This window comes from Rhopilema esculentum, chromosome 4, assembly GCF_057945365.1.
Source record: "Rhopilema esculentum isolate cy_ngs chromosome 4, ASM5794536v1, whole genome shotgun sequence".
Taxonomy (NCBI): Eukaryota; Metazoa; Cnidaria; class Scyphozoa; order Rhizostomeae; family Rhizostomatidae; genus Rhopilema; species Rhopilema esculentum.
This window is the reverse complement of record NC_142818.1, coordinates 276,524-303,479: the sequence shown is the minus strand read 5'-3', so window position 1 is coordinate 303,479 and position 26,956 is coordinate 276,524. Positions and strand designations below refer to the sequence as shown.

General features: G+C 36.0%; 1 protein-coding gene across 6 annotated transcripts in view; it reads right to left on the bottom strand.

Moving 5' to 3' along the window:
• Positions 1 to 24,754, bottom strand: part of LOC135690608 (protein CBFA2T2) — a 29,540-nt gene extending 4,786 nt beyond the window's left edge. Inside the window, exons 1-4 of one of the 6 annotated variants that reach the window (XM_065208209.2) lie at positions 24,606 to 24,754; positions 3,966 to 4,327; positions 2,554 to 2,643; positions 1,995 to 2,173 (exon numbers count right to left, since the gene is read on the bottom strand). In XM_065208209.2, coding sequence (XP_065064281.1) covers positions 1,995 to 2,173; positions 2,554 to 2,643; positions 3,966 to 4,327; positions 24,606 to 24,633 — 659 coding nt within the window. In that variant the 5' untranslated portion in view covers positions 24,634 to 24,754. The other 5 variants (XM_065208207.2, XM_065208212.2, XM_065208208.2 and 2 more) reach the window with 5 other exon arrangements.
• Between the last annotated feature and the right edge of the window lie 2,202 nt (positions 24,755 to 26,956).

Here is a 26,956-nt window from a genome sequence, read left to right as displayed (position 1 = left end):
GTGTCTAAACAGGAAGGCAACTAAGCTTTGAAGGTCAACCGAATCCCAGCGGGGTTACAAGAATTAACTTTTGTGCACATGATTCTGATGAAGAATCATGTCTGGTTTGTAAACACTTAAGGTTCATAATTTTCAATTTAAATCTCTTGGTATAAATTGTTTGCGAGAAGAGAAGTCGCTGTTTGGACTAAAAAACAAACTCATTGTGCTCTTTTTAACTACTAACATTTCTCAAACCATACAACAATGTGGATTATTAAAAATGACTTGTTTTGACTGTAACTGTATTTACATTCAAAGAAAGAGGCATTAAATCAAACACTTGTGGATGGAATGAGAAAACCCGGATTAGCGGAAGCATGTGCCATGCACCTGCTTATCAAAATTCTCTTCTGGCTTAGCTCATAACCATGGTGATAGCACAGGTGTCAACGGCTAACGTTTCTATGCTAGAGAAGTGTTCCAACTATGTCATTAAACACAGAAGAAACAGCAAAAATGAATGGGCATTTAGGATGCTATTGAGATCTTAGGATGATTAACTTGATATTATGATGCAGCTGAACAGCTTGACCACATTTCATGAGTACCACATTTGCAAGCATAGAGCATCAATCCAAAAGGCATGACTGAGTTGAACGAAAACGCGTCTACTTCTGTGGTCGAAAAATTCTTCAGTATAACGTTAGCCAAATGATCGCTTGAACTCATCACGGTCTTGTCTTTTCTTGATAAATAGAAGTTACTGTTACTTGGTAGGAATCCTACGGTGCTATTTGCAGCGTGTCGATAATCATTCGAGGCTATTGTATTCTATATCGTTTTCTAAACAATAAGCGGGGTGATAGTTTTTGCTCACCACTAGCAAAGAGAAACAACACCAACATGTGATTTTAACATAAAAAATACATTCCAAATAGCTGTGAAGTACTCTAACGACAATTAATGCATGACCTAGCCAACTCCAATGGAGCAGGTACCTGACACAATGCATAATACTCTTTCATTTATAATTACAATCACACAAATTACCTGCTTTATATTAAACAACAACCTCCTTGAAGGACACGTGTCAGCTCGATGTGGATTGTTTATCAGGGTTACAATTTTAATAAACTAGGCCATTGAGCGTTCCTTAGATTATTTTTATGTGACCTACTCCATTAGAAGTCCCCTCTAAGAAACTATGGCAGGATTTTCAGACGCAGACATAAGATTAAAAACTTATATTAGATTCTGCTACTGAAAACATGGTAAAAATATTAGATAGTGTAATAACAATGGGAAGTCATTTCAATCAATAAAATCCTCTGTGAAAAGACCTAAATGATATGTTGTGACATTGTTTTTCTCACTAAAAAAACTTTCCGCAGATTTGGAGGGATTATAAACTGAAGAATATAGTGCACAAGTTACATGATGGTTTAAAAGGGGAAATGATAAAAAATACAACAAGGTTGTCGTGCTATACAAAGGCAAGAAAGGTATCCATAAGTTTTCTGAGAGAGGCATTTCAGAAAAGAGTCTTTTAGAGGCTCAGTGATATAATGTATCTGATATTGCTTCATGGTTCTTTGAGTAAAATTTTTTCCTCAAAACACAGCATCAAAACAAGCATTAAAAACTCCAGATCCTTTAACCCACTATCTAGACCATGTTAAGTATGAAAAATATACTAAGATGTACAATTGGCATGAAATCTCTAACTTCTGACGTAACTGTAAAAGTTCTTATGAAACCTTTCTCTGTTAATGCCCCCCCCCCCCCCTTCAAAAAAGCCTCTGTTCCAAAAAGACCAATGAAATAAGAACCGTATCTATTAATCCCCTTTCCCTGATCTTTTGGAAGAGAGATGTTCAGGATTGAATCAGAGCAGTAGGTAATCCTGGAAACAACCAGCTCTTAAACAAGAATTGCAGGCTACCTTGTAAGAGTAAGAGGAAACAAGAACTGCGAATCTAACAAATCATTAAAATTCAAAAGATGCTTCTTACCTTTCATGTTCAACCTTTCTCTTGTCTCCAACCCTTTCACCAACAAACTCTTCTGGGTCCAAATGAAGTCTCTCTCTGTCATGTAAAAGTGGTTCATGCTGGTTCATGTATTGATGAGGGGACTGCTTTGCCATCTGAGAGCACTGAATCAACTCTTGTTGCAGTAAGGGTAGATTTGCCTAAATTCGTACAATAAGGTATACATAAACATATATTGACAAATGAATTCAACATATCATGCGGCAACAAATAGTTCTTAACAGACACTTAGGGGGTATAGAGCAAGACAGTTCTAAGTTGCAACTCCAAGTTTCTCCAGTGTGTATAGCTATGGCTATAAGCGTTGAGTACTATGACAGACTGGTAAACAGTTATTTTCATTAATGCAGAACAGATATAGAGAGAATACACATACACAAAATATTGAGCAGATGAATTGTAATTTAGCTTGTTGCTACAGGGCATGCATAAATACTTTTTAACCAGGATCTAAATTTGAAAACTTTATACAAAATTGAAAAAAAACTCCAGAGGAGAACACAACAAAAATGTCAGTTACCTTCAAAAACGGTATTACAAAAGGTCTCAGTGGAAAGTTTGTAGCATCTTGCAATTGCTGATGGAATTCCTCCACTGTCATTGCATTATTCTACAACAAAGCAGAGTGTATTGGCTATAAACCAGATGCTGAAAGCTAAGATCATTGCTGAAATTAAACATCACAAGATATTGGAAGAGAAAACATGTCAAAAATATTCCACAAATCTTAAAGCAGTTTAGTTTCCACCTATGATGTAATAATATGGCTCTTTTTTGCTAGTCTAAACCTGTTAAGCTAATAAATCTTTTATATAAATTTTTGTTGTTAACTTTTCAATACTGGCCTACTTGATGCCTGAAAATGACTTGTAAACATAGCAACTTATTTTAAGAGGTAGAGAGATCAGTAACCCTTCATAGCTGTTATTGGAGCATATAGATAAATATACTTTATCAAGAATAGTGTGAAGCTCAATAAAAACATTTTACAATTTTTGTGTAAAAAGGAAACTTTAAAGATTATGCCATACATGAAACAGTGCATTTGCTAATATCCACAATTAAAAATAAATTTCCAGAGCAGGATTATGAAAGTGCATATTTCACACATTAAAAATTGTCAGTAAACATTTGTGGTTGTCATCTCATGCATCGGATGCAAGAATGTCTAGAGTGCCAATGCCCATTAAATATGTTCACTCAATCCTAAAAGGACATTACACATTTTGTTTGTCTTAATTAGCAATACCAATAAGAAATCTACTCATTTGGAACAAAAATAGTTTTGCCTAAGTTTTAAAATGTTCACCTCAATCAATAACTGGGGTGGAACAGTGGCGTAAATGTGAAAACTCATAGGAGGAGCAAAAAAATTAGATTTTTGGACATAAATGGCATTTTAAATTTTTCATGAATCTGAGCATAACACAACTAAGTGAAATAAAACAGAAAATAAAGTCTTGTCATTTATTCCACATCATTGTTAAACTTACTACTTGAAGATTTTCTGGCCTTCCTCTCTAAAAAAGGCATCGTAAAGATCTGTGCTTTATTTATCAAAAAAAATTGTCAATCTTATTCAGAACAACAGAAGAAATTGTTTTATTCAGCTTTTAAATCTTTCCTTTCAAAATGCAACACTTTGGCAGAAAAAGGACAACTGAGTGTATTTCAGACCAGTTCAGAAATTTTCCAACAAAATAGCAGATTTCCTTAAGGGTTTTTTTGCCCACCCCTGACCCCACACTTTCTATGCCACTGGGGCACAATATAAACCTGAGGATAAAATTTAGGGGAAGGCAGGTCCCAGCTCAAGATATAAAATGTGTTTTCTGACAGTAAAAGGGTGTGATCTTGGAACATAAAAAGAATACAGTATTTAAATGGAATACTGGTTTTTTTTGTTTAAAACATTTACATATTTAGACTTACCACAAGACTGACAATAAGACTCCTGACTCTTTCTCCAATCTCTGGTGAAATGTCAGAGCCAAACTGTTGGAGAGTGGTTAAAAATCTTTTCAATTTACTCAGTTGTCTGGCTCCACATGTTGGGGGTAGCTGACTTCCATTAGCCAAGCTTGGAGACAGTGACCTTCCTGGACTTGATGGGTGGCCATTTACTATAGTTGGGTTTATTGATGTTACAGGTCTACCATCGTGAACAACAGGGCCACTGTTTGGTGGATGGGTATTAACAGGAGATGATGCAATTGATGCAACTGAGGCACTGGGCATCGAAAGTGGTGTAGAATTGGAAGCAGGAGAATCAGGCATCTTTGCTTCCCTGTTATCTATAATGCAATATGAATCGAAATTATGTGCTGCAAAATTGGGAAATGGCTTGGTGTGAAAAGGGTAATGGTTATCTATATAACATGTGATTCATTAAAAAGATACACAAACCATCTGCTTTTTGAAAATTTTTACATACATACAATAAAGTTATCAAACCTACCAACTGCAGATATTAAATGCCCTACTTAATAAACCAGTATGACATCCATGACTTGAAAATAAGACTTTATAAATAGTTAAAACATTTCATCTGATTCTATAATGCCAAATAAGATAGTTGAAAAGTTGGCCTAAGACCCCCTGCTTCCAGCAGCAAAGCAACATAGCTAGTAGGAGACAATTCTAATCAAATACAAATCTGAGTTTATGTAGACTAAGCTAGATTGGAATATGCAAATTAAATAAACTGAACTCGTGCAGGGTCATGATGTACAATAAAAAGAAAAAAACATTGTTCGAGTTGCCACTGGAAAAACATTAGGTTGAAATGCCCTAAACATTGAATATTCGTACTTGTCTTATACTTCATATTTTGGAAAACTGGAGTCCAAACAAAACAGCAAATTACTTATACTGTGAACAATAACAAAGTACGTATTTATGGTATTTCATGACAGCAAAACATTGAAGTTACATGAAATCAAATACAACGCACCAAAGGCGACTGCACATTTGTGTCTTAATGGCCTAGCTTCTCACAAGGGTCGTTGGAATTTCATGTCATTACAGAATATAATACTATTAACATAAAAAACAGAGCAAATTTTCTTATCCCTGTACTTTATCGCGGTAGATTTTATCCGTTATACAACTTTCAAAATCATCACAACGGACGGCGATAGGCCTTAGCAGCTGCACGCGTAACCCACCTTCACAACATTAGAAAACCAAAAACTGCGCGAACTTCACAATAACAGTTTCGATAATCTGATAAAAGCAAGATTAAAGATTCCATGTGATATTAAATCCATTTGAATTGTCATTGTTTGATTTGTAGTGGAATCAAGCAAATTCTAGTAGTAAATTGTTCAGCATTACGACTATCTCACCACCAGCAAACTATTCAATGACCTTGTGACTCAACTAGCACTGTTTGCATGATATTAAATTTTAATTCAGCTTGCTCCGAATGACTGCCTGCCAACTGGTACCTTTGCAACAAGAATTCGCTGTTACCAAGAGAGGCGCATGAATTCATTTATAAATAACTAGTACTTCACATAGAGAGGTCTTTGGGTACCTAGAAAAAGTGCGCTTGTCTGTGTATTAAACTGAAACCAATTAGCCCGTAACAAAACACCTGGTCAAAATAAAGCTCTCTACCACAAAGGAATTCCATCATACACCCCTTGCAGTTATTTCAGCTGCAGGCGACTAAATTTTGAATCGTTTCACCGAAAAAGTGCAAACTAAGCAGCAAGTGCTATTGTGCTATGAAATTCCTCACCAGAGCCTAACATTTCCCTCAAGCCCGTAGCAAGGCCTGTGAAGTAGGGGCGGCAAACTCTCCATGCAGGGCCGCCGGGGCCCAGGGGGCCACGGGGACACCGGCCCCCCCCCCTTGATTGCAAAAAGTGAAAAAAGCTCCCCTTTTTGAAAAATATATAAATGTATTTTTTCACTGCCAGATATTCTGCCTTATCTAAATCTAAATCTAGGCATTGTTGGAGAACTATTTACTGAAATTTTCTTAAGTTCTTGATGCAAATATATTTCATGATGCAGATGGTCATTATGCAAAAGGCGCAAGCCCCTGTGATGGTCAGGAGAATGCAGAGGAGACTTGGGCAAGAAAAATGTCCTCAGTATGTCTTTGGCAACAAAGTCTAAGGGGAGATAAAAATGTCCCAAAGACGACTTAACCACTGCATGATTCTTTCGATACACAAAGAAAAGACTGTTGAGATAAACCTAATCAGCATTGCAAATTTATTTTACTATGGCTGTGAAGAACGTGCCCACACCTTCGGCCAATGGCGTGAAGATGACTTGAACTTTTGTATCTTTCAAAGAATATTTCATGGAGGGGAAAGATTTATGTGTTTCAACTGGCGTAGGGATGGAAGGGGAATAAATTGCTCAAAAAATAAGAAATTAAAATCATTATTCGAATAAAGTGTAGGCATCAATGTAAGAGATAAGGACTGGAATTCGCTTTGACGTAGATAGCTTTGGCATTTGTTGAGTATATTGCACCTGTCCGGCGGCCTTGCCCATGTCGAATTGGGCGAAGTATAAAATGAAGTTGCTGTAGGGTTGGGGGAGGTTGAAGTTGATGAAAGAAAAGAAGCGAAAAATGTTGCAAAATATCTTCAGCATTTGAAAAATTTCCTCCTTCTTAATATCTATTCAGCTAGAAAACGTTCAATTGTTGTGCCTTCCATCAAGATCTTATTTTCAAAGACCAAACATGAGGGGGTGCACTCTTTCTCTGTCCGCAAAGAACTTCGCTAAGGGGAGTGCAAATAACTTCGCTGACTGAAGAAGAGTGCTCGGTACTGACAAAATCATCAAATTGCTTGGGCAAAAGACCCTTCTTCGCTGAATGTTGCTGACCTCAGTGTATTTGATTGATTTTTCAGAAATCAGCAACCATTTTCGCGCATTGAGCCGCAATCAAATTTGCACATCGTTCCTTATGGTCCTCTCTCACTGCTTAAGCTACAAACAGCGCTGTGAAAGATTTAGACTAGAAGATTTAAGCTGCGTCATTACTATGTTTATTGGCTTTAGAATGTCAATTTACAAAAATGAACATCCAATTGTTCTCATCCTCTTCTAGCTAATGAGGCAATTCTTTATCCAAGCTACGGTCTTCGTTTCTTAAATTTCTTTAATGATCTTGATTTTAAGGTAATTTTTAGTGCTTGCTTAGTAATATTCTATCATTCCACAGGTTTAATCAAGAAACGCGTGTTTTCCAACATACCAGAACATAACACTCCTTCTTTGACAACTACTGATTAAGCCAGTGCATGTCTATATACAACAGTTTATTGTCCCAAAAACCTTTACTCATTACTCACATATTTTGTGATTTTGAGAAGCCCTGAACAACGAATTGCAGGCAGATGTTTCAGCAATTATTCTGAGAAGCGCACAAGTAGCGCCAAATTTCTGCCTAGCAGTGAAAGTTTTTTAGCGCTAAGCACAATCTAAGACCTACGTCGGTAATAAGAGATCCCAACAAACCATTTCCCTTCCTCCAGTATTTGCTCAGCCCAAATTGTCATGGCAATCCAATACCAACGACGAAAACCCAATTGAAATAATTTGAAGACAAAATTCCTGAGGTGGCAAACAGCTGGTACTTTGGTCCAGGGGTGGCATTGCCAGCCCATGCCACCCTTGGCTATGGACCTGATTTCCCTACTTGTTGGCCCACGATTCCCCATTTGTGAACCCCTTTTTTGAAGATTGTTTGAAAAACTATTTATTTGTTAATTGCCCATTTGCAGTGTCACCTGTTGTAGTCAATGCTGCACACTTGCCCGAATTTAATTCTCATTTTTGCCCTAATTTGAGTCAAAGTGAGAAAAATGCACCTTTACATTAAATCCATACCAGTAGAAATTCCCAAAAATACCCTTAACAACCTGCCAGTGTCACAATCAATATTTTGTAGCAAATTGCATAGAGCAAATGGGATGGGGCTAAATCCTAACTTTCTTGATGGTTTCATGTCCAGAGGATCACTTGAACTTTTTGCTTACAGGAGGTCCAAAGTGTGTGCAGCACCCCCCCCCCCCCCCCCCTGCAGCATCAGCAAGTAAGAATATATAATAAACCCGTAAAAGAGGTATTTTCCTTACAATATGTTTTTGCGTAGACCAGGATCAGCAGTGATTAATGAAAATTTTAGCTATTCTCTTACTACTGAAGTTGCAATGACAAGATAAAAAACCGCTGCATGTTTAAACATTTCCACGATGTTCAAGGGTGAACATGACACAATATCAGCTGATTTTTTTTTACTTTAAAGCAACTAGATAAAAAACATTTAATCAAAACAAAAAAGTTGACCTGGTGAGTAAGAGCAACACAGATGGGTTCCAAATAAATATCAAACAATTTTGCAACAACTTTCTGAAATGTTACAGTGATTTTTAAATTTCTTATGAAGGAGCACACATGGGACAGCATGATATTTTATCTATAAACATCTGAAAACAAAAATAAATGTGAGTATAGAAAGCTATGCCAACCTTTTGTTTTGCAAATAAACTCTTAACCACCAGTGCTCTAGGAAATTCTAACTCTCTCAAAAACAGATTCTTCTAAATGATGTTTTTATTCAATGGCACAAACTATAATTGGATAAAGAAAGAAATTGGCCACACACAATGTTTCTTGGGATGGTGTCAATTGAGAACAGAAAAATATTGCATGGCATTTCAGTGAATGGAAGAAAATAAGTTGGAAGGGTAGTAATATCATTTTACTCGGAAATCAATCAATTTTTTGATATCTTCAATCTATGCAACTAGTGAACCAGTTTAAACACACATTTTTACACTCAATTTATCCTTCACAACTCTTCAACAGGTATCTTTTAATTTTACATTTAAAATCTAAAAGGCACATTTTTAGAATATAATAGCACCCATAGAGTTCAGTTTTACCAGTTGCCTGATGATGGCATTAAGAACAAAACGCAGGGTAGCAACTTAGAACAGCCCTGTTTTTTACACAAAAAACATGCCTTTACTGCATGGATCAATTGGTGACAGACCAGCAGAACAGTTAACTTTATTAACAGGCAAGGAAACTAATTTTTTTAAACAGGCCACAACTGCCAAAAGTTATGGCTGAAGCTACTTTCATTTCATTTTATTTTGTATTTCAAAAGGGTTGAATATATTAAGTAAATTTGAATAAACTGATAATAATTAAAAGTCATAATGAAAATGGTAAGCAAACACAAAGCAATCAACAATCATTTCTATCAAACATGATGAATTGTACTTGGGGAAAAAGATGTGATTAACTGAAATGCTTTCCTTGTCAAATATGCTTGAGAGCAATGCAAAGATTGCAACTGAAACTCCCTTTAAAGGCATATGAAACAAAGCAAGAAAAAGCTTCTTGAAGAAAATTACTTTGAGAGGGATTTTGATTCTAGAACCTAATTCCCCAAAAATTACATACTTTTGGATGATACAGACACGAGCACATTGACAAAAGGGGGAAAGCAAGCAAAATGACTTCTAAACCTCAGAACAAAGATGGAAAACTCTATGCTAGGAAATGTTTATACCTAGTTGTTGATCAAAATAGGCCAATCAGAATTGTGAGCAAATGACTGTTGAGGTTACCCAAGCAGGGCCACTTGCCTATGGAAAATATTACCAACAGATCATAAGGTGAAAACGAACTCCTTCTGTCTGGACAGTACCAGCTTTTTCATGTTTATATAGATGGATTCCAAAACTGCTTGGTGGAACAAAAATTGGCTTTTACCAATAATCTGAAACATGTTGCCATTATAGTTTTTGACACTTGATAATGAAATTGCATATTTTATTTGTTGTTTTTGATCTGCAAGACAGAGTAGACTGTTCTTTTTGAGGGAAAGTTCTGTTTCTAATGCTGGAAAGGACCTGCTGTTTTATTCTATCCCCCAATTGACAATTCTTACCAATTTCTTTGACTTTCCTATCAAGAATCTGCATGTTTACACAAGATTAAAAATTTCTAAGCTCTGCATAGGTACCTTTCCCTACAAGTTCCTGACTATCATAACAAAAACTGCCTGACAGGCAAAAATTTGATTGCAGAAAATGCAACGACAAGAGAAATTGCAGTTACAGAAGTAAACCAATTAACCCTTGCATGTTTTCAGGGTTCTGTGAATACGAAAAGGGCAAATGAAAGGAAATTTTAGGGGGCAATTTTTCCTTTATGTTCTGTTTAGGGGAGTAATTTACAACGGCCAGGCCTGTTAATGAATTTCAAATACTAAGTGCCTATAGTAGTATTCATAAAAATTTGCAGTGAATTGGGAATTTTATTTCACCTTTCTGTTGAAATGTGGTCAATTCAGCTTACTCATGTTTTTACATACCTGCTTTGTATTGTCTACACTTGCTTGGGTCACAAAAGATGAGTGGAAATATGTTTAATGATCCATTTATTTCTATCAACATACCATTTTGCACAAACTATCAAAAGCTTACTTGGTTAGGTTTGCATGCTGGCATGATAATGAAAGATCAATGGCATCAAATAAACAGGCCTGATTTAATGTCATATTTCTATCATTGGTGTGGAAATATTACTTTTAGAGGCAAAATGTCGATTTCACCAGCCTCTACAGAGGAGATCAGATGCTACAATTCCTGCAGCCAGGCATTTTTTATGTGTATGGAGCATTCACATTTAAATTTACATAATATATAATATATATAATAAAATGGTAGAAAATTGGAACAAAGAGAAAAATGAATATATGTTGTAGAAATTCACAGTAGATTCCAAATATAGTCACCCAAAATATTGCTTGAAAATTTATGACTACAAACAGAGTGTGACAGTAAACAGAGCTAAATTTAACAGTTTTGCGTATTTTGGACTAAATTTTATGTGACTGTAACCAGGGAGCTCACTTTAAGTGGAGTAACTATAAGCAGAGATAACTTTATAATGATGTAAGCATTCAACATGATATCAATTTGAGTCCATTTCCTGGCCAATATGACAAGATCTCTTCTAATAAACTATGACATGAACAAATCGCAAAAAATAATAATATTTTTAGCAGCAAGAAAACTCATCAAAGCTTTTGGAGGAAGATATTTCAGTGATTGATGTAAAAAGATGTGCAGAAAGATTGGTTCTTCCTAATGTTTCTGAGATTTTTTTCAATTTGTAAATGCGAAACTCACTTTACAAAGATGTTTGTTGAACAATTTTATCAGTCAGGCATTGCTTCACTTAAATATCATTTGACAATATAATCAGCTTTGAATGAAAATTTCATTTGGAAAATGCGGTTGGGTTCTGGGGTGAAACTTTAATTCATCAACAACGATTAAACAAAAACTGTGCTTTTTGTTACCTGACAATCTTGTTGGCATATCACTTCGCTATTTCTCGATGTTCGACACCCGCTTATCACCACTAAAACTGTCTTTTGACCTAACCGATGAATAAACAAACCAGCTTCAGCATATCAGGATTCAAAGCCAATTATAGACACCTACTACGAGCAATTTGTCAAATATTAGCAACTGGCTGATCAAATACATCAGAAACCAGAGAGTAGATTTGCCGGCGGACATGAACAATCCGGAGAGCTACCATGTTTTCCTTGATGTCATGTTTCTAGGAGAGTGTTCCCTGACCCTAGGCGACCTGTGATTCGTTGATGTAGTCAAAAAAACTCCTTGACGTGTATGACACGAGGTTAATCGGATTATCCGAACCGGATCCTTCACCTTCGCCGATTTGCCTTTATGCCAACTCACAACATTCAAAATGGCGGTCTCCTCGTTGTAAATGTCACGTGACTGTAATAGAAAATTTGCTCCTTCACAACGCCTGGATTACAGAAGAACACCTGCATTAGTCCATATTCTTAGAGTTAGGTTTGTTCTAGCCATTGAAATTGTCTGATAACCTTTGAAATCAGCTGTGATAGAGCAATAGTCGAAAAAGTCCTTAGTTAACGGCTGATTCGGGGTAACAATTTTTGGCTGATGGCCAAAGATACTCAGTGCCGTTATATTGACAATTCCATATTGACCAAAAGCTGTCATACTAATCGAACGATTGAAGTTAGCCATTTGGAAACTGGCCTTAAACCACGTAGAAGCAATATCAGAAGGAAAACATATAGTTTTTTGAATTTGTGCTCTTTTAAATTGCATTGGTGCGTTTTGCTTTTGTATTATCAGAAAGAAAATTGTATATGCAGCGAATTTCTTTACCATTTTTTGCTGACGGAAATCTACCTAGTTTAGCTAAAAAAATTTCACTGTACAAAGTATCTTTATTAGATCCCACTTCGTGTGTTCAGCTTTTTTCTTAATTGAAAAATGTTGACCAACGCAAGAGAGGCAGGGCTTGAGACAAGGGGATAGTCGATGTTTTAATCTTCGAGATAAAACGAGTATTCATTTTGGAAGTACTCTGCGAAACGAAATTTATAGCAAAAAATCGAAGTCACTGCTTGATCGAGTGCGGTAGGCTAACACAGTTAAGAATAAGACATTTGATGAGAGAGGCAGGTGGAAAACAACTCAAACAAAATTGAATCCATGTGCTTGCTTTCGTGCGAACACCAGCTATCTCTGCAGATGTTCACCGGATTATGTGCTTTATGAATAAAATTAAGTGTTACTGTCAAGAAATGGAACGATCATGGGATAAGCTTCAAATTGATTTTACCAAGATCCAGAGCTCAAATTTATTCGTAATTTTCCTTACTAAAAACTTTGTTCTGAATTTCCAATGTCCTGAAGCTGTTCACTCAATTTATCTCCATCAACTCAATCAAAACTATTTTTGGATCAATTCATTCTCAAGTATTTCATAGCGATTCGAAGTTTAATTTTATTTGAATACACTATTCCGACCCTATCTAAAATCGTTTTTCGTACCTTCACGTTGCTATCTATTTTTTTGTTGCGAAACAATATAAACAACACGAATCTAATTCACATGTAGCAGATTTCAAACGAAACAAAATAGCAAGCAAACTGTTTAGTCCAAAAGATTAACATCGTAGGAATTATCTTATTATGTAGAAAATCCTAAAGCCTTTTCTAAACGAAATATTTCTTAGCCATTATGCCTGGTCTTACTGATTAACTAAGTAAATCCGTTTGAGTGGAAGTTAGGGACTTGTATTTATCTAGTTATAAAACTGGACTTTCTTGTTAAGAAGATGGTATTTTTCAGCATCATGTGCTCATATGCACGATACTGAGAAAGCAATAATATAGTAAAAAAATGAAAAATTGACCTTTTAGAAATTGAGAAACTTACCAAAAATCTCTTGCAAAGGCAATTACATGTGTAAGTTACAACAGTTAAAGACTCGAGTCACCCTTTATGTCGGTGAAGAGCCCTCTTGATATCTAAGCTCTAACTGTGTGCTGTCAGTTCAGTGTTGCTCTCACGTTTAATACCTGTTCGCAGGGAATTTGTGATTTTTAGCGAAGCACTTTAAATTCATACATTCTATTGACCAAATGTCTAAGTGAACTCGTTTATAATTAATCAGCAGAAGAAGAATACTGCATAAATCACGCATACACCTTTCAATAATTAAACACACAAATGAAGAAATCTCCAAATCTGAAGATTGCAGGAAACCAATTTGAACAGCAATCAGATTTAGCGCACAACACGAGTTTTAATTTATGGCAAGGATTCGCCCGCTGAATGGGGTCGAGGCTGTTGATGAGACTTCCTCTCGCAGATTACGTAATATATCGCGGGCATGGATACAAAGCTCGTTACATTAAAGGCTGAAAGACCAGCTGCGTTAACATTCCCTACAACATTCGTTAAAAAGCCTAAGGAGTACAGTGGCGGATTTAGACCGGAGCAAACGGAGCAGCTGCTCCAGTCAGAATTTTCTAAATTTATTATAGTGCCTGTTTGATATTAACTTAGCTCTGTTACTTCATAAATCATCAATTAATACTTCCTGATGCCCCCCAAACAACCCCTGTGGACTAGATAGGTGCCTTAGAGAACTGGTTTACATTTTGTCGTCTGAGTTGCTTATGTGTTGACTGTGGAGGAGATGTTCACAATTTTGCTCCACACGAAATACGTCATGGTCAAATAAACCAATCAGACCACTGGATTTTGCTCCAGTTGATGAAAATTTGCTCCAGGAAGTGCTGGTTAGCCAATCAAACTACTGAGCAACTGGAGCAAAATCCAGCTCTGCGATTGGTTTGAATCCGTTATCGGGAGCAAGTTGGAGCGCACTCTTTCGAATTGGAGCTTTCGTAACGTTCTGTGTGTAACGGGGCTTCGAAAAAAAACTGACGACAAGGATTTGAGTTTTTTGAAAGAGAGACGGCAAAACAGGTATGTTTACTAATGTTAATTATGTATGTCGTTTAAGGGAGCCCTCTTTTTGATGCTGTCGTTGTGGACGTTTATAAACCCAATGAGATAGGGGTTCATTTAGGCCTATAAGCAAGTCATGTTATTTAACAGATTACTTTCTTATCACAAAGTTATTTGGAAGTAATAATGGTACAGATCGTTTTGTCTAATCTAAAAGCGCAAAAGGTCCTTATGCCTTGGCCGCTGGGAATACTTGTGGGAATGTAGCTAGCTGTAATAAATAGAATCAAAGCTCTTGTCAGAGGCGAGGGGCAATTCACTCTTTCAGCTGCCAGTTTCCCTCCAAACAAACAGATTTCTAGGGATTTTTAAAAAGAGCTATAGGGTTTCAATTGTTGATTTGCCCCTCGATCAAGAGTGTTTGTCTCAAGCACGGAGCTCTGCTCTGAATTCAGGAGTTTTATGTAATTTTAATATTATGATTTTCTTTGAATATACGAAGAGAAAGGAATTGGTATCAAACGTTGCTAATCTGGGTGGGTCGCTAATGACTGATATGATATAATCGATTTCAATACTCTATAAATTGTCTTTCAAACTGATGTTTGTCTTCCTTCATCTAAGAGATAATAAAAGCTATTCACAAATGCAGCTTGTGTTGATTGAATTCAGACCATTAGCATTTTTTAGTATTACGATTACATAGGCGTGTTTTTGAAACTGATAAGAATGACACTTCTACCGATGAACAAACTGCTATTTCCGCGAAAAACCACCGCAAAGGAAACTTTCAAAGGCATCAATTTGATTAAAGGGCACATGTCGCTTTAGTAATCGGCTAATACAACAAAAACGTTTGGTGTGAAATTCCATTCTTTCGTGACTTGTCATTTATACGTCATGAAATTTTACTGCCGTGAAAAGATAAAAGATTCAGTTTGGTTTATTATTTTAAAATTCCGAGTTAGTTGCGTGTTTCTGTTGAGAAAGAATTCCGTCAACTAAAGTACAGTTTCAAGCAGTTTTTTAACAAAATTTTTATAACCTCTAAATTGCTACTAGCTTTATTTAAAAGTTTGTGCTAGTTAGAAATTTTATCTGAGATTCGCATGAAATTAAAGTCGTTTTCAGAGAATCTAAAGGGCGTGGTCATAAAAAATTGTTCGGGGGCTCCGCCCCCCAACCCCCTCAGGTTCTGCTCCACTCAGAATTTTCGCTAGATCCGCCCCTGGAGTAGAAGAGAAAGTTGCTTTCTCTCTTTCCTGAGCATCGCTCGTCATGTCGATGGAATGAAATTCTTCTCGCAAGACGCAGAAAGAGAAAATTTGTTCCCCTAATGGTGCTCAAGTGTTGCAAATTCCAAAGTTGATGTTGAAGAATTTGCGCAAGGAGATTGTACGCGGCGTATGGGCAAACTGATAAGACGCAAATTTTCGATTTTTTTAATTGATAAATTGAGAACGTTTACTGATGCCTGGATGATAACAATCTTATGAAACACGAGAATAAAGCAAATCAAATAAAGCAAGACAGCTTTTTTTAAAATTTCGGCGGTAATGTTGTGATACATTTGCAAAAATCTCTAATTGGCCACATTCATTTTACCATATAACTTAGCATCATAAATTGAATATCTACGGTAGACTTGTACTACTCGTATGGACGTTTGGCAAAAACGACAAATCTATCTAACAAATCTTTAGTAATTGTAAACGCACATATAATGATTTTAGCAATTATAGCAAGGGAAGAAAACATTGTAGGACAATACTATCAAACGAGAGAAAGACTCGCGAGAAAGTCTGTTCATTCAAAAGAAAGAATTTGAAGCTTGGCGTAGAAGCACTTAATTGCCATTATGCAATAACACCTGGAATCGTAGCCTTTGCACGACGGATTTATGTTGATCCGAGATGAATCTATTGCCAGTCTATGCCAATGCGTTTTCATTGTCAGTAACAAAGGTTTCTGCAAACAAGACCCACTTGAACAAGACCCACTTGAGCAAGACCCACTTGAACAACACCCACTTGCTATTGTAGTTTTTAAAAGGGAAAGTTGTTCTGCCTAGTTAATCTGGCAGATAGAGACATGATGGAAAGAGCCAAAATATATTGTACAAGTTCACATAATCTAGTCTTATAAATGTACTTGGATTTAACGTGAGGTTAGGCAGCAATAAAGGACGGATTTGCTTGAGCCAAAGCTCTCTTGATGGCCTAAAACCAGGCACCGCGCAGCCATTGGACTAGCAGGGGCTATAGCCCACCCACTTTTTGCAATAATAGACTAGAAAAGTTTTTGAAGGTTTACTGGAACGCAACTATGGATAGCTTACTCCTATGTAGTGGCAGTTCTCATTGACTGGGAACCATATAAGCAAGAAGAAATAAGCAAGTATTTTCTAAAAGGTGCGTTTTCCGGCGTTCTAGAGGGTGTGGCCTGAAAATTTTTCGGTCACACCCATTTCAGCCCCTCCACTTTTAGAGGGGTGCGCGGTACCTGCCTAAAACTCATACGTAACTGTTTGGAGTATCTTCAATGAGCGCCTTTTCACAATAAAGACACTGGAAAATAGCTTCTGTATTATTGTTATTAGGCTACTGATGAAACTATGTGTAAATCATGTGTGGCAATTACTACGTTGTTTCAAAGATATTTTCTTTAACATGCGAAGCAAGAACTAGTCTAAAGAGTTACTGCAGCAGAAGATCTTAATTAGCTGAACTATCTGCCATCTGTTCGGTTTGTCTCTAACAGCTGCTATCTTCTCTCTAAAGCTCTTAAATTTTATTGAGGGCTGCTTACTTTGTTTTGAAATTTATTACTTGATTCTTCTCGCTAGAAACATATGCACTTTTCCCAAAACGCTGTTAAGAGCAACTGGAAGATTTTTGATAATATTCGAGCCAAGTTGTTGACATGCTTATGTTAGGACTGAAAGAAATATATTTTTTGACATTACCAAACAAAGGTTGTCTAACTGTACTGCTCCTGCTTTGAATGGTCGCATTTTCAATATGAGGAGATTTAATGAACTTATTTTCTTAGCCTATATTTAGCGACCGACATGAAGGCATAAATGTTTTATACATTTCACTTGGCCATGTTGCTTGATGATTTTTGTGAACGCAACATCTGCTCGTCACAATGGCAAACGCAACACCTGCTTGTGTGAAATTTCAATTTGCAAACTATGCTCGCTTTCAACGAAAACACTTCAAAAGGCAAACAGGATTTAGATTCTGCCAACCCACTTGCAAAATAACTGTTTATCGAGATAAGTTGGAATTCACTTCCAAATCTAAGTATAACTCTTACTAAATCAAAGCATGTAAACTTTAACAAAAATGCAAATGAGACTTAAAACTGTTAAGAAACTCTGAGGAGGAGTGAAGTTTGAGGTTGCGCAACCACTACAGAGGATTTTCTCCCTTCAAGTAATAACCACATAATAAAGTCTGTATGGTTTTCCTAGCAAACCTTGGAGCAGCAGAAAAGATTTTTTGAGAATTCATAACAAACAGATATCAAAAAAAGTTTCCTGTATGTGTCTACACTTTTTGATGCGCAATTCGGCAGACGATATTGAATACAATTTTTATCTCTTACATATATATGGAAGCAATTTTTTGGCGGTACAGAACTTGAGAATGAATTTGAAAAGGGCAAACAATTCACAACATTCTACCGACAACTTTTTCGTTTGACATTCCCCAGAGAATAAAACGTCAGAATAAGGGTCTGAAAGAACACGATGGAAATATATACCCAGTTGTGGATCGAAATAGGCCAATCAGAAAAATGCAAGCACATGGCCGGCATAGTTGTCCAATCAATGCTGCGTGCATGTATATAATAATTACCACTAGAGTCTAGGAGAGAAAACAAGCTCCTTCTGTCTACACAATGGCAGCTTTTTCGTTTGTATGTAGATCGATTCCAAAACTGCCAGCTTAAAAGACGACTGGGCTCTGCAGATTATCTGAAACATGTCGTAATTATAGAGTTTTGCACAATCTGGGTTGTCTAATAGCTGTTGTCCGATGACAGAGTCACTACTTTTACAGGCACCGCGCAGCCATTGGGCTAGCAGGGGCTATAGCCCCCCATATTTTTGCCCTAATAGGTTAGAATATTTTTAGAAAGTTTACTCTAACACAACTTTGAAAAGTTTACTTTAGCCGATCCCAAGAAGTAGCAGTTCGTCTTTTGTTCATTTTCTTTGGTGCCTTATGTTGCTAAATCCATCTGTATAGTAACTGTTACTAGGCTGTTTACAAAAAACAAGTGAAAAGAAGCAAGTTCATTCTAAAAGGGGCGTTTTCCGCTGTTCTGAAGGGCGTAACCTCAAAAAATCTCGGCCATGCCCTTTTCAGCCCATCCACTTTTAGAATGGTGCGCGGTGCCAAGTTTTTACTGTGTATTTGGACCTACACGATTGAGGAGGTTGTTCTCTTTGAAGGACAGCTTTGTCTCTTATGTTGGCAGTAACATGTTGTTACATCCTATCCCCCAATCTTTGGGTTTTGTATCCTACGTGGCCAGTCTCACCACTGGCACGTAAATTCGTAAACAACTATTTGGGTGGTAGGGACGCAATCCTTTCGAATGGATGGAAGGGCGCTCCTAGCACGGTATACGATACAAGTAGTGACCGCAAAGAAACATGTTGTGATGGTCCTGACTTTCAAATCACATAAGGCTATCAAAATGTTTCTTTGCTGTCACTACTCGTTAAAAGGTTTGTAGGCTTGTAAGGGTGTAATTTGAGTTCAATGTTGAAGGGCGGTGGTTGGGGGCGAGGAACTTTGATAGGTCCGGATTTTCAAGTCAGTAACCTAACAAAATTTTCTGTTTGTTAAGGTAAGTCAATACTGTTTTATTCTTTCCCTACTATGCTGGAAAGGACTCTTTGCTAAATAGAGGCTTACTAGAAAATTTTCTGTTCATAAGGGGATGGAGAGAATTTCCTATATAATTATGTTGTTTGAAAGAAAGATCTGTACTCTCTCAAGTCCCTCTTTCGCATAGATAGGAAAAATCATAGACAAGAAATCTAATAAGCACATCATCAAAACTGAAATAAAAATGTTATATTCAGCTTCAAAACGTCCTCTCGCAAAATGTAACATTTAGATGAAAAGTAGACAACCAAGCCATAATTCCGACAAGATGAGAAAATTTCCAAAAAATAACAGTTTAGCTTTGCATTGAGGGGGGGGGGGGGGGGGTCACGACAAAAGTAATTTATGTGTTTTCTAATTTTTAACTCTCTCTGAGTAGACACAATTAAAACTGTGTGTGGAGTTTATCGAAATGGTCACTGTAGAATAAAAATAGCCACAGTCGCAGAATTGAAGGTGCAAGGAATTTGACGTTAACAATGTCCTTTGTAATAGCGATTAATCAGCAAGCAACGGTGATTTTAATGCCAACTGACCCTCTTCAAAGGCTCCGCTGCTGGCAGTTTATTGAGAATAGATTTTTTTGCAAATGGATATCTAGCTATACAGCCATCTTGTAGCATAATCTGTTAGGCCGTACATTTTTTAAAGCATTTGACATTTATTTGTAAAAGAGAGAGGCACAGTAGAGTTCTATTCTGTAGGATAGAAATGAATTCATTTTATTATTCATTCTATTAAATCTATTAAATCATCTTTCTCTTTATTTTGAAAAGTTGTAGATAATGGAAGGACAAATTGAAACACAAATGGAAAATGCAAATCTTTCAATAAATAAATCTTAATATCAATGTCTTTGTCTAAGAAATGACTTTTTGTAACCTGAACGATTAATTGCTTTATAGAAGATCAGGGGTCTAAAGGTATAGGAGCTCGGATGATCAAGATGATGAAAGAAAAATTCGAATTGGAAGAAATCTTTGTGCTGTTAAAATATTTTTGAAAACTATTTCTTGTTGGCAAAGCGAAAACTAACGTCATCATGCTACAACAGGCATTTGCTTCTAAAATGAATGAATCTGAAAGAATATGGCAAGACTTTAAAAATAAAAGCGATGAATTTGACAACAAGAGAGGATATCTTCAACGTCACAGAAACCCTGATAAAACAGAGTTTTGAGACCCTTAAAAGATGAGAAGCAAAGAAAAAAAAATATAAAAAAACGAAAAGCAGGCAGAAAGAGGGTCAAGTCCTTCATAGCTTCGGGAAATACTGGGTGCATATATCGAAGAGAGTAGGTATGTTCCAAGAACATTTCATATGATCATTGCTGAGAAAATCGATGAAACTTTGAAAAATGTGAGAAGAGAACACCAGCAAGGCTTTGTTATAAAGCCTTACTTCAAACATCTGTGTTTGATTTTATTATCTTTATCGTAGACCCAACAGCAATTTTATTCTTACAATATATAGCAAGAATATAATTAAAGGTTTGAATTTGACAAAAAACGCAGGAGCATGTCAAGGAATTGAGTTTGGAAAAGATTACATCCATCAAGCTCTTTAAAAACGTACGACCGGCTTTTTTGTACAAATACTGGTCATTAATTGCATCTTTAATTTTATCAATTGATATACGTTTTTGATTTTTTTCTTTTCATTGACCCATAAGATTTTTCGCAAAAAACTTGATTGAATGAGATTTAATCACGTTTTGATATGTGACAGGGTACGCCTTTGATGCCCTAATTGCACGATTGTGGAGTTTGTGTTTATTGTAGCAGTGCTCAATTAAGCTTTACATTGTGTTTTTTATACGGCTTAAGCAACAAGCGTGCAAGTGTGCATTGGCCTTGGGTATATAAATTTTGTCTTGGCATAGTTTCATTCTCACACGTTACAAAACCACCTGAAGTTGGACTGTGGAGAGGAAAAGTTTTTACTTCGCGTCCCTACCAACCCAACATTTATTCTAAACTTTTTCAGGGTTTTTTTACATGCATGTTAACTTTCTATTTGTTTTCTTCGTGCATTAGTTAATGGCCGTATGGCTTGCTACTTTTTGCTAATCAGCGAAAGAAGGCCATTGCTCTTCTTCTCACTTCCTCAAAAAACACTTAGGGTTTTTTATTCACGGCAGTCTTTGCGATTGGCGCACCGATAGCTGAAGATAAATGGTCAAAATGATGAGAGAACGCCACCTTCAGTCGTATGATTGACAATGGTAAAATATTCTGAGGACCATCTTACCCTTATTTACTAACGGTTTTTGTTTGGTAACTTGGAACATATGTCAAGCTTGAGTATTTTACTTTAGAACTTGTTATCTTAGACCTCCTGCGAAGGCTGACAACTGCAAACAAACCTTCACATAGATGCATGGATGAAGGAATCAAGAAGAAGACCAGGAGGCACGTACCCTTAAGAAACAAAGGTAAGTTTCTCACTTGCAGCCAACAGAGGTACCTCATTTTGCCAACTGACTCCTCCGACCCCCAACTTTTGAAATTCTTCTTACGCCTATGCATAGATTTGTCGCTTTGATAGAGGACCTCTGTCTTTTGCTTGTGTTTTAAATGTTGTCTTTGGATAATTGCAAAATCAAAGATTGCCTCAGTGGTATTAAGTATGCGTTATATTTCTTTCGCCAATTTTAAACGAATGAAGCTAGATAACTATATAATTTGAATGGCATATGTTACAACTGGAAATCTTCAGGAAGGATTCGCCGTTACATTCCAAGCATCGCGTATCTTGAAAATACGAGAAAAAACAGATGTTTAGCTTTATCTTCCTAGCTTTAACAAGGCCTACGCCACGAATTTGAAAGTGGGGAGCAAGGCTAGCAAGAGTAGGGGGCAAGGCTTTCCCCTTTTACCGCAGCTTTGAACTAAATGATTCGCAAAGGAGTGGGAGGTCATAGTCCCACCGACCCCTGGTGGCGTTGGCCCTCTTTAAAGTGGCATATTTGTGATACGAACCTAAAACGATATCACGAAATTAAACACGGTAATTTCTTTCGATTGACGGAACAATAAAAAAATAATATCTTTTGATCAGATATTTTTAAATTTGATTGCATACTGTGTTCGATATTAAACACGATGTAAAAAGATCAATTTTTTGCAACATTATGGCCATTTATAGATAACTGTTGGTAGAATGCAGGTGACATCATATGATGGAGTAGATATCACCATACTATAATAATCAAAGTTTTACATTGAATCAGGAAACATCTGTGTCGTTTGTTTTCTCCAGTTCTGAGCAAAGACCCGGGCCTGTAGCGCAAACAATTGTTGGGATATTTAATAGTGCATACTGAAAATGTTAAGCACATGTTGCTGTTAACATTTTCCCTGATAAATTTATTCTTGATCAAGGTGGTACATTTAACAGCAAACCTGCCAAAGATAATAAGAATTACATGCTACAATCTCACTTAAGAATTGCACTTTGAACGGCATCAATGCAAGGCATGTATATGACCTTTCATAAAAAATATTTCCGAATAATGCCCGCATTTACGTGCTAACGTACTTATGTTATCAAAGCGTATCTGAACACTGAACGTCAACTTGGAAATTCGTGGATAATAATGTGTAAATATGGCTCTATACTGATTAAATGTGCATTGAGTTAAAACACTGGAGTTTTTCACCACCAAGGGAATTGGTGTGTTTTTATTTACCCTATCCACATTCTATATTGCAGGTCATGCAGGTGTACTATTGCTTAAGAGATGTGCATACATATGACCTCCTTGGCTGAAATCACATGGTGAAGAACACGATGAAATAACCTGTATGTACCATGTGAAAGGTTATACTTCATTAAATATGCATGGACATAAATTATGGATCTCCAGCTTGTATGTCTGGTAGATTCATTAAACTTTCAACACCGGCTAAAGTAATTGTCCCGAAATAGTGACAAGATTGCATGAGATGATAGAAAGTAAACACAGGCTTCTGGCGTAGGGCACATGTCATTAGGGAATAGCACAATAGCATTTGCAAGGTCCAGAAGATGAGCTGTCTAGATAAAATTGATTTTCAGCGATAACTTGATGCCAACTGCTGTTTAGGCTACCTGTCATTCATCCTTTTCTTGAATATAATCTGAACGCATGTCAGTCTTATTTTGATCTTTCCATATATTTTTACTTCTACAGAATCATTTGCATTTCAAAACTGGAAAAGTCCAGCTATTTTCATATAAGCAGCTTAGCTACATTGCAAATCTCTTCGTTTGCGAGTTTAGTTTTTCAAAGGCATTCTAATTATTATATTCTTCAGGCAAAATCGCTATTATAGTTTAATTAGCTATATTTCTACGATTTCAAAAATTGGAATCTTGATTACCAGATTATTCTTGCTTTGATAGCAAACCATAGAAGAACACAAAAACAGCAATTAATTCCTGTCCACACAAATCAGTAGAGCATTGTTTAACCAGCTTGCTGATGGCGAATCATATACTGAAGGCCGCAAAATTAGGTTTCTTGTACAAACATGTTCATACATACGAAACTTAGTAGTTTGCTGGTGGCTGTTTCAGATTGAGCATGTTATGATAATTTACGTAACGTATTTGAATATTAAAAATTTTCCAGAATTTTTTTAAAAAGCAGCTAAGAAAGATATCAACCATAAGAGCTCAAATTGTTTATAACTAAATTGGATTCAAAGTGGCTCTTAATGACCTACAACTAAACCAACAGCAGAATTTTGTTCCAAAATATGTTTTATTATTACTGCCAATAAATTTTGTCTTTATCATTTTTTAATAACTCCAACATTCTACAGAACTCCATCAAGAATTAGCCTGGTTTCTATATATGTAGATGCATATTTAGATTTCTGCTTTAAATCAAGATGTTTTTGTTTATTTATTGGAAATTCGCAGGGAAGCATATAGAATGAATTCTCATTGGTACATCTAGTAGAAGCTAGTAGGGTTTCTATCATTAAACAGAGTTAATTTTAACATTTGTAAAGAGCTTTTCTCAAACGCTTGTTATTTTTATTTTTGAAGGGGGTTATTTCGTTATTCATACAGATTACTGATCGAATTTTTAGTACTCGTAATTCGTTAGATGTTAAATATAAATTAATGACAAACGTAATACGTGTATACATATAAAGTTTTTCTTCGTTACAAATGTGATATCAGAGCTGTACAACCGGAGTGCAATATTATATGATTTCAAGACATTGCGAGTTTTAATGCAAAAATATGAATTAAAGAGCTATATATGTACATACAAACGAATTGGCTAAATGCAAATTATTTTAGATACCTGTAGAGATAAAGTTTAGAATATAACTTACACACCTTTACGCATTCCTTGGCGCAAAATCATGAGCTCTTGCTGCAGTGGCCAACTCGATAAAAACACGTGCTATCTTCTTCCAGGTTGTTTGTGTATGGGGAAGATGAGATGTAAAATCCTTCAATACTAAATCTACAGCTGGTATGGGCTATTGTATTCTCACCCGTATGAGATTGTGAGTCAAGAGTTTCACGGGGGTCAGATGTGAGCAGAATACTTTGCCACGAATGTACAAACAAGTGATATACGCTAAAATGAGATTGTTTGATCATATTGTCATTATACTCAATGCTTCATCTAAATAGTTAAGCTACTTTTAAATATTTATTCATCTTTGAAATTAGAAAGATGCTATAGCTAACTAGAAATAAGAAACAACAAATGACAAAAAACATTTGTAATAGATTCTCTGTTTTACTGTGCAAAAACGAACATTAGGTTAACTTTATGAAATATTATCTTGTTACATGCATATTATTTTTATCACTTTATCAATAACTATATCGATCATGTAGGCACTCACAATATAAGCAAAGCGTACAAGCGTACATTATTTCGTTCCAGTGTAGGCCAAGATTTGCCCATTCATATATCAATTTTAGTTGTTTTCTAAGCAAAAGTTCAATTAATCACGAAGCGCCAATCAAAGAAAAACAATGCACTCAAAAGATTTACGAGTCAAATTGGACAGCTCAAAATCAAGTTGTGCAAATTCAATGAACGTTTCTGATTGAAGAAAAAAATGGATAGATAAAGTCATCGAAGTTTTGATAAAGTCATCAAAGAAAAATGAATTAGCACAATTATATAGATACTTGGGGCAAGGAAGTAGTCGCCAATCTTTCGCGCTTAATGAAAACCAGCACATGTACCAGTAATATATTTTTCAAATCCTTGGATGTCATTATCTGCAACTGGCTGCCTCGATACTCCAAATGTTTCCATGGATATCGATTTGGAATAGAAAAATGTCTAACGATTATTTAGAAAAGCGAGTGAATGAATCACAATAGGATGATGTGTCTTTGAAAACGGAAGTCGAGTATCATCCTTTTTAAGATGGTTCTTCTTAAACCCTTTCACTTGTTACGAAAGAATAATTTTGATCAGTGAAGAACCATTAGTGGTAAATCTTATATGATATTCCAACTCACAAAGCTATGACTCTAGATAAATTCATTATTTAACCAAAGAGTACATTAAAGAAATAAATTTTGCTGTAAAAGCTAATCAATTCATATTTCCAACCATATTGACTCAAAAACAATAAAACTAGATTCAATATAGGTATGTGTAAAGCTTGTTGATCGTGCTAATTCGATGATTCCCTTTGTTCTAGATGTGATTTAAAGCCTGATTAATCAAAACGTTGTCAAAAGCTGGACACAAGTTTTTGAAGCTGTCTTCTCGTTACTGTATTATTCTTGATGCTTGGTGCTAGATATGAGCTGAAACGTGGCTTGATTTTCTTTAACATAAATTTAGCGCAGCATTTAGTTTTTCTTATTATTACCCTCATACTATTGCCAGAAGCATATTACACAAAAGTTTTATCAAGACTCACGCTGTAAGTCTAGAGTCTCTAAGCTTTATGATTTATGTTACTTCAATTCATTTGACAATATTAGTTGAAAAATATTTGAATACATTTCAAGGTGCGACTTTTCTACTGAAAGAATGAAGTGGTAAATCTTAATGCAGAATGGAAAAGTTTTTTTCAGGCTGATAACTGTCATAATTTTATCCTACACCTGATAAAAGATGGAAAACAAAAATAATGTCAAATATGCATATGTCAAGGCTTTAAAAACGTTTGAGCAGAATATGAAGTGAAACGTTAATCTGAAATTTTAGACAAACTATGAAGCAAAGACAAAATGATGGGTTCATTTGTAACACAACCAAATAAAGACTGATTGAAAAAACTGGTCCTTGTTATGGATACTTAGCCCCCCTGCTTGTTAAAATCTGAAGGCTCAGACTGCAGGCCAGGATTAGCAAATTCAGCTGCTGATTTTCACTCGCTATTTGCAGCCACCTGCCTATTCCAAATCATTGCAGCTGTACAATGCAGCAAACATCGAGCCATAATCAGGGATCGCTAAAGGCAAGCACGGCATCCTGGTATTAAATTGCCGAACAATACATTATTTGATCTGTAACTTGGCTACAGACATGTTCATCACCAATTTATTTAAACAGCATGCAAAAAAAAGGAATCATCAATTTCGAAAGTGTTTGACAAAATAGTCAGTGAATAGGAGAAGAGTTGTCCCTGCAGCTTTGCTAAAAACACTTCCAATAATCCTAAATTGATTTTGTTATAAGTTGCAATATTTTTAATTTGCAATAG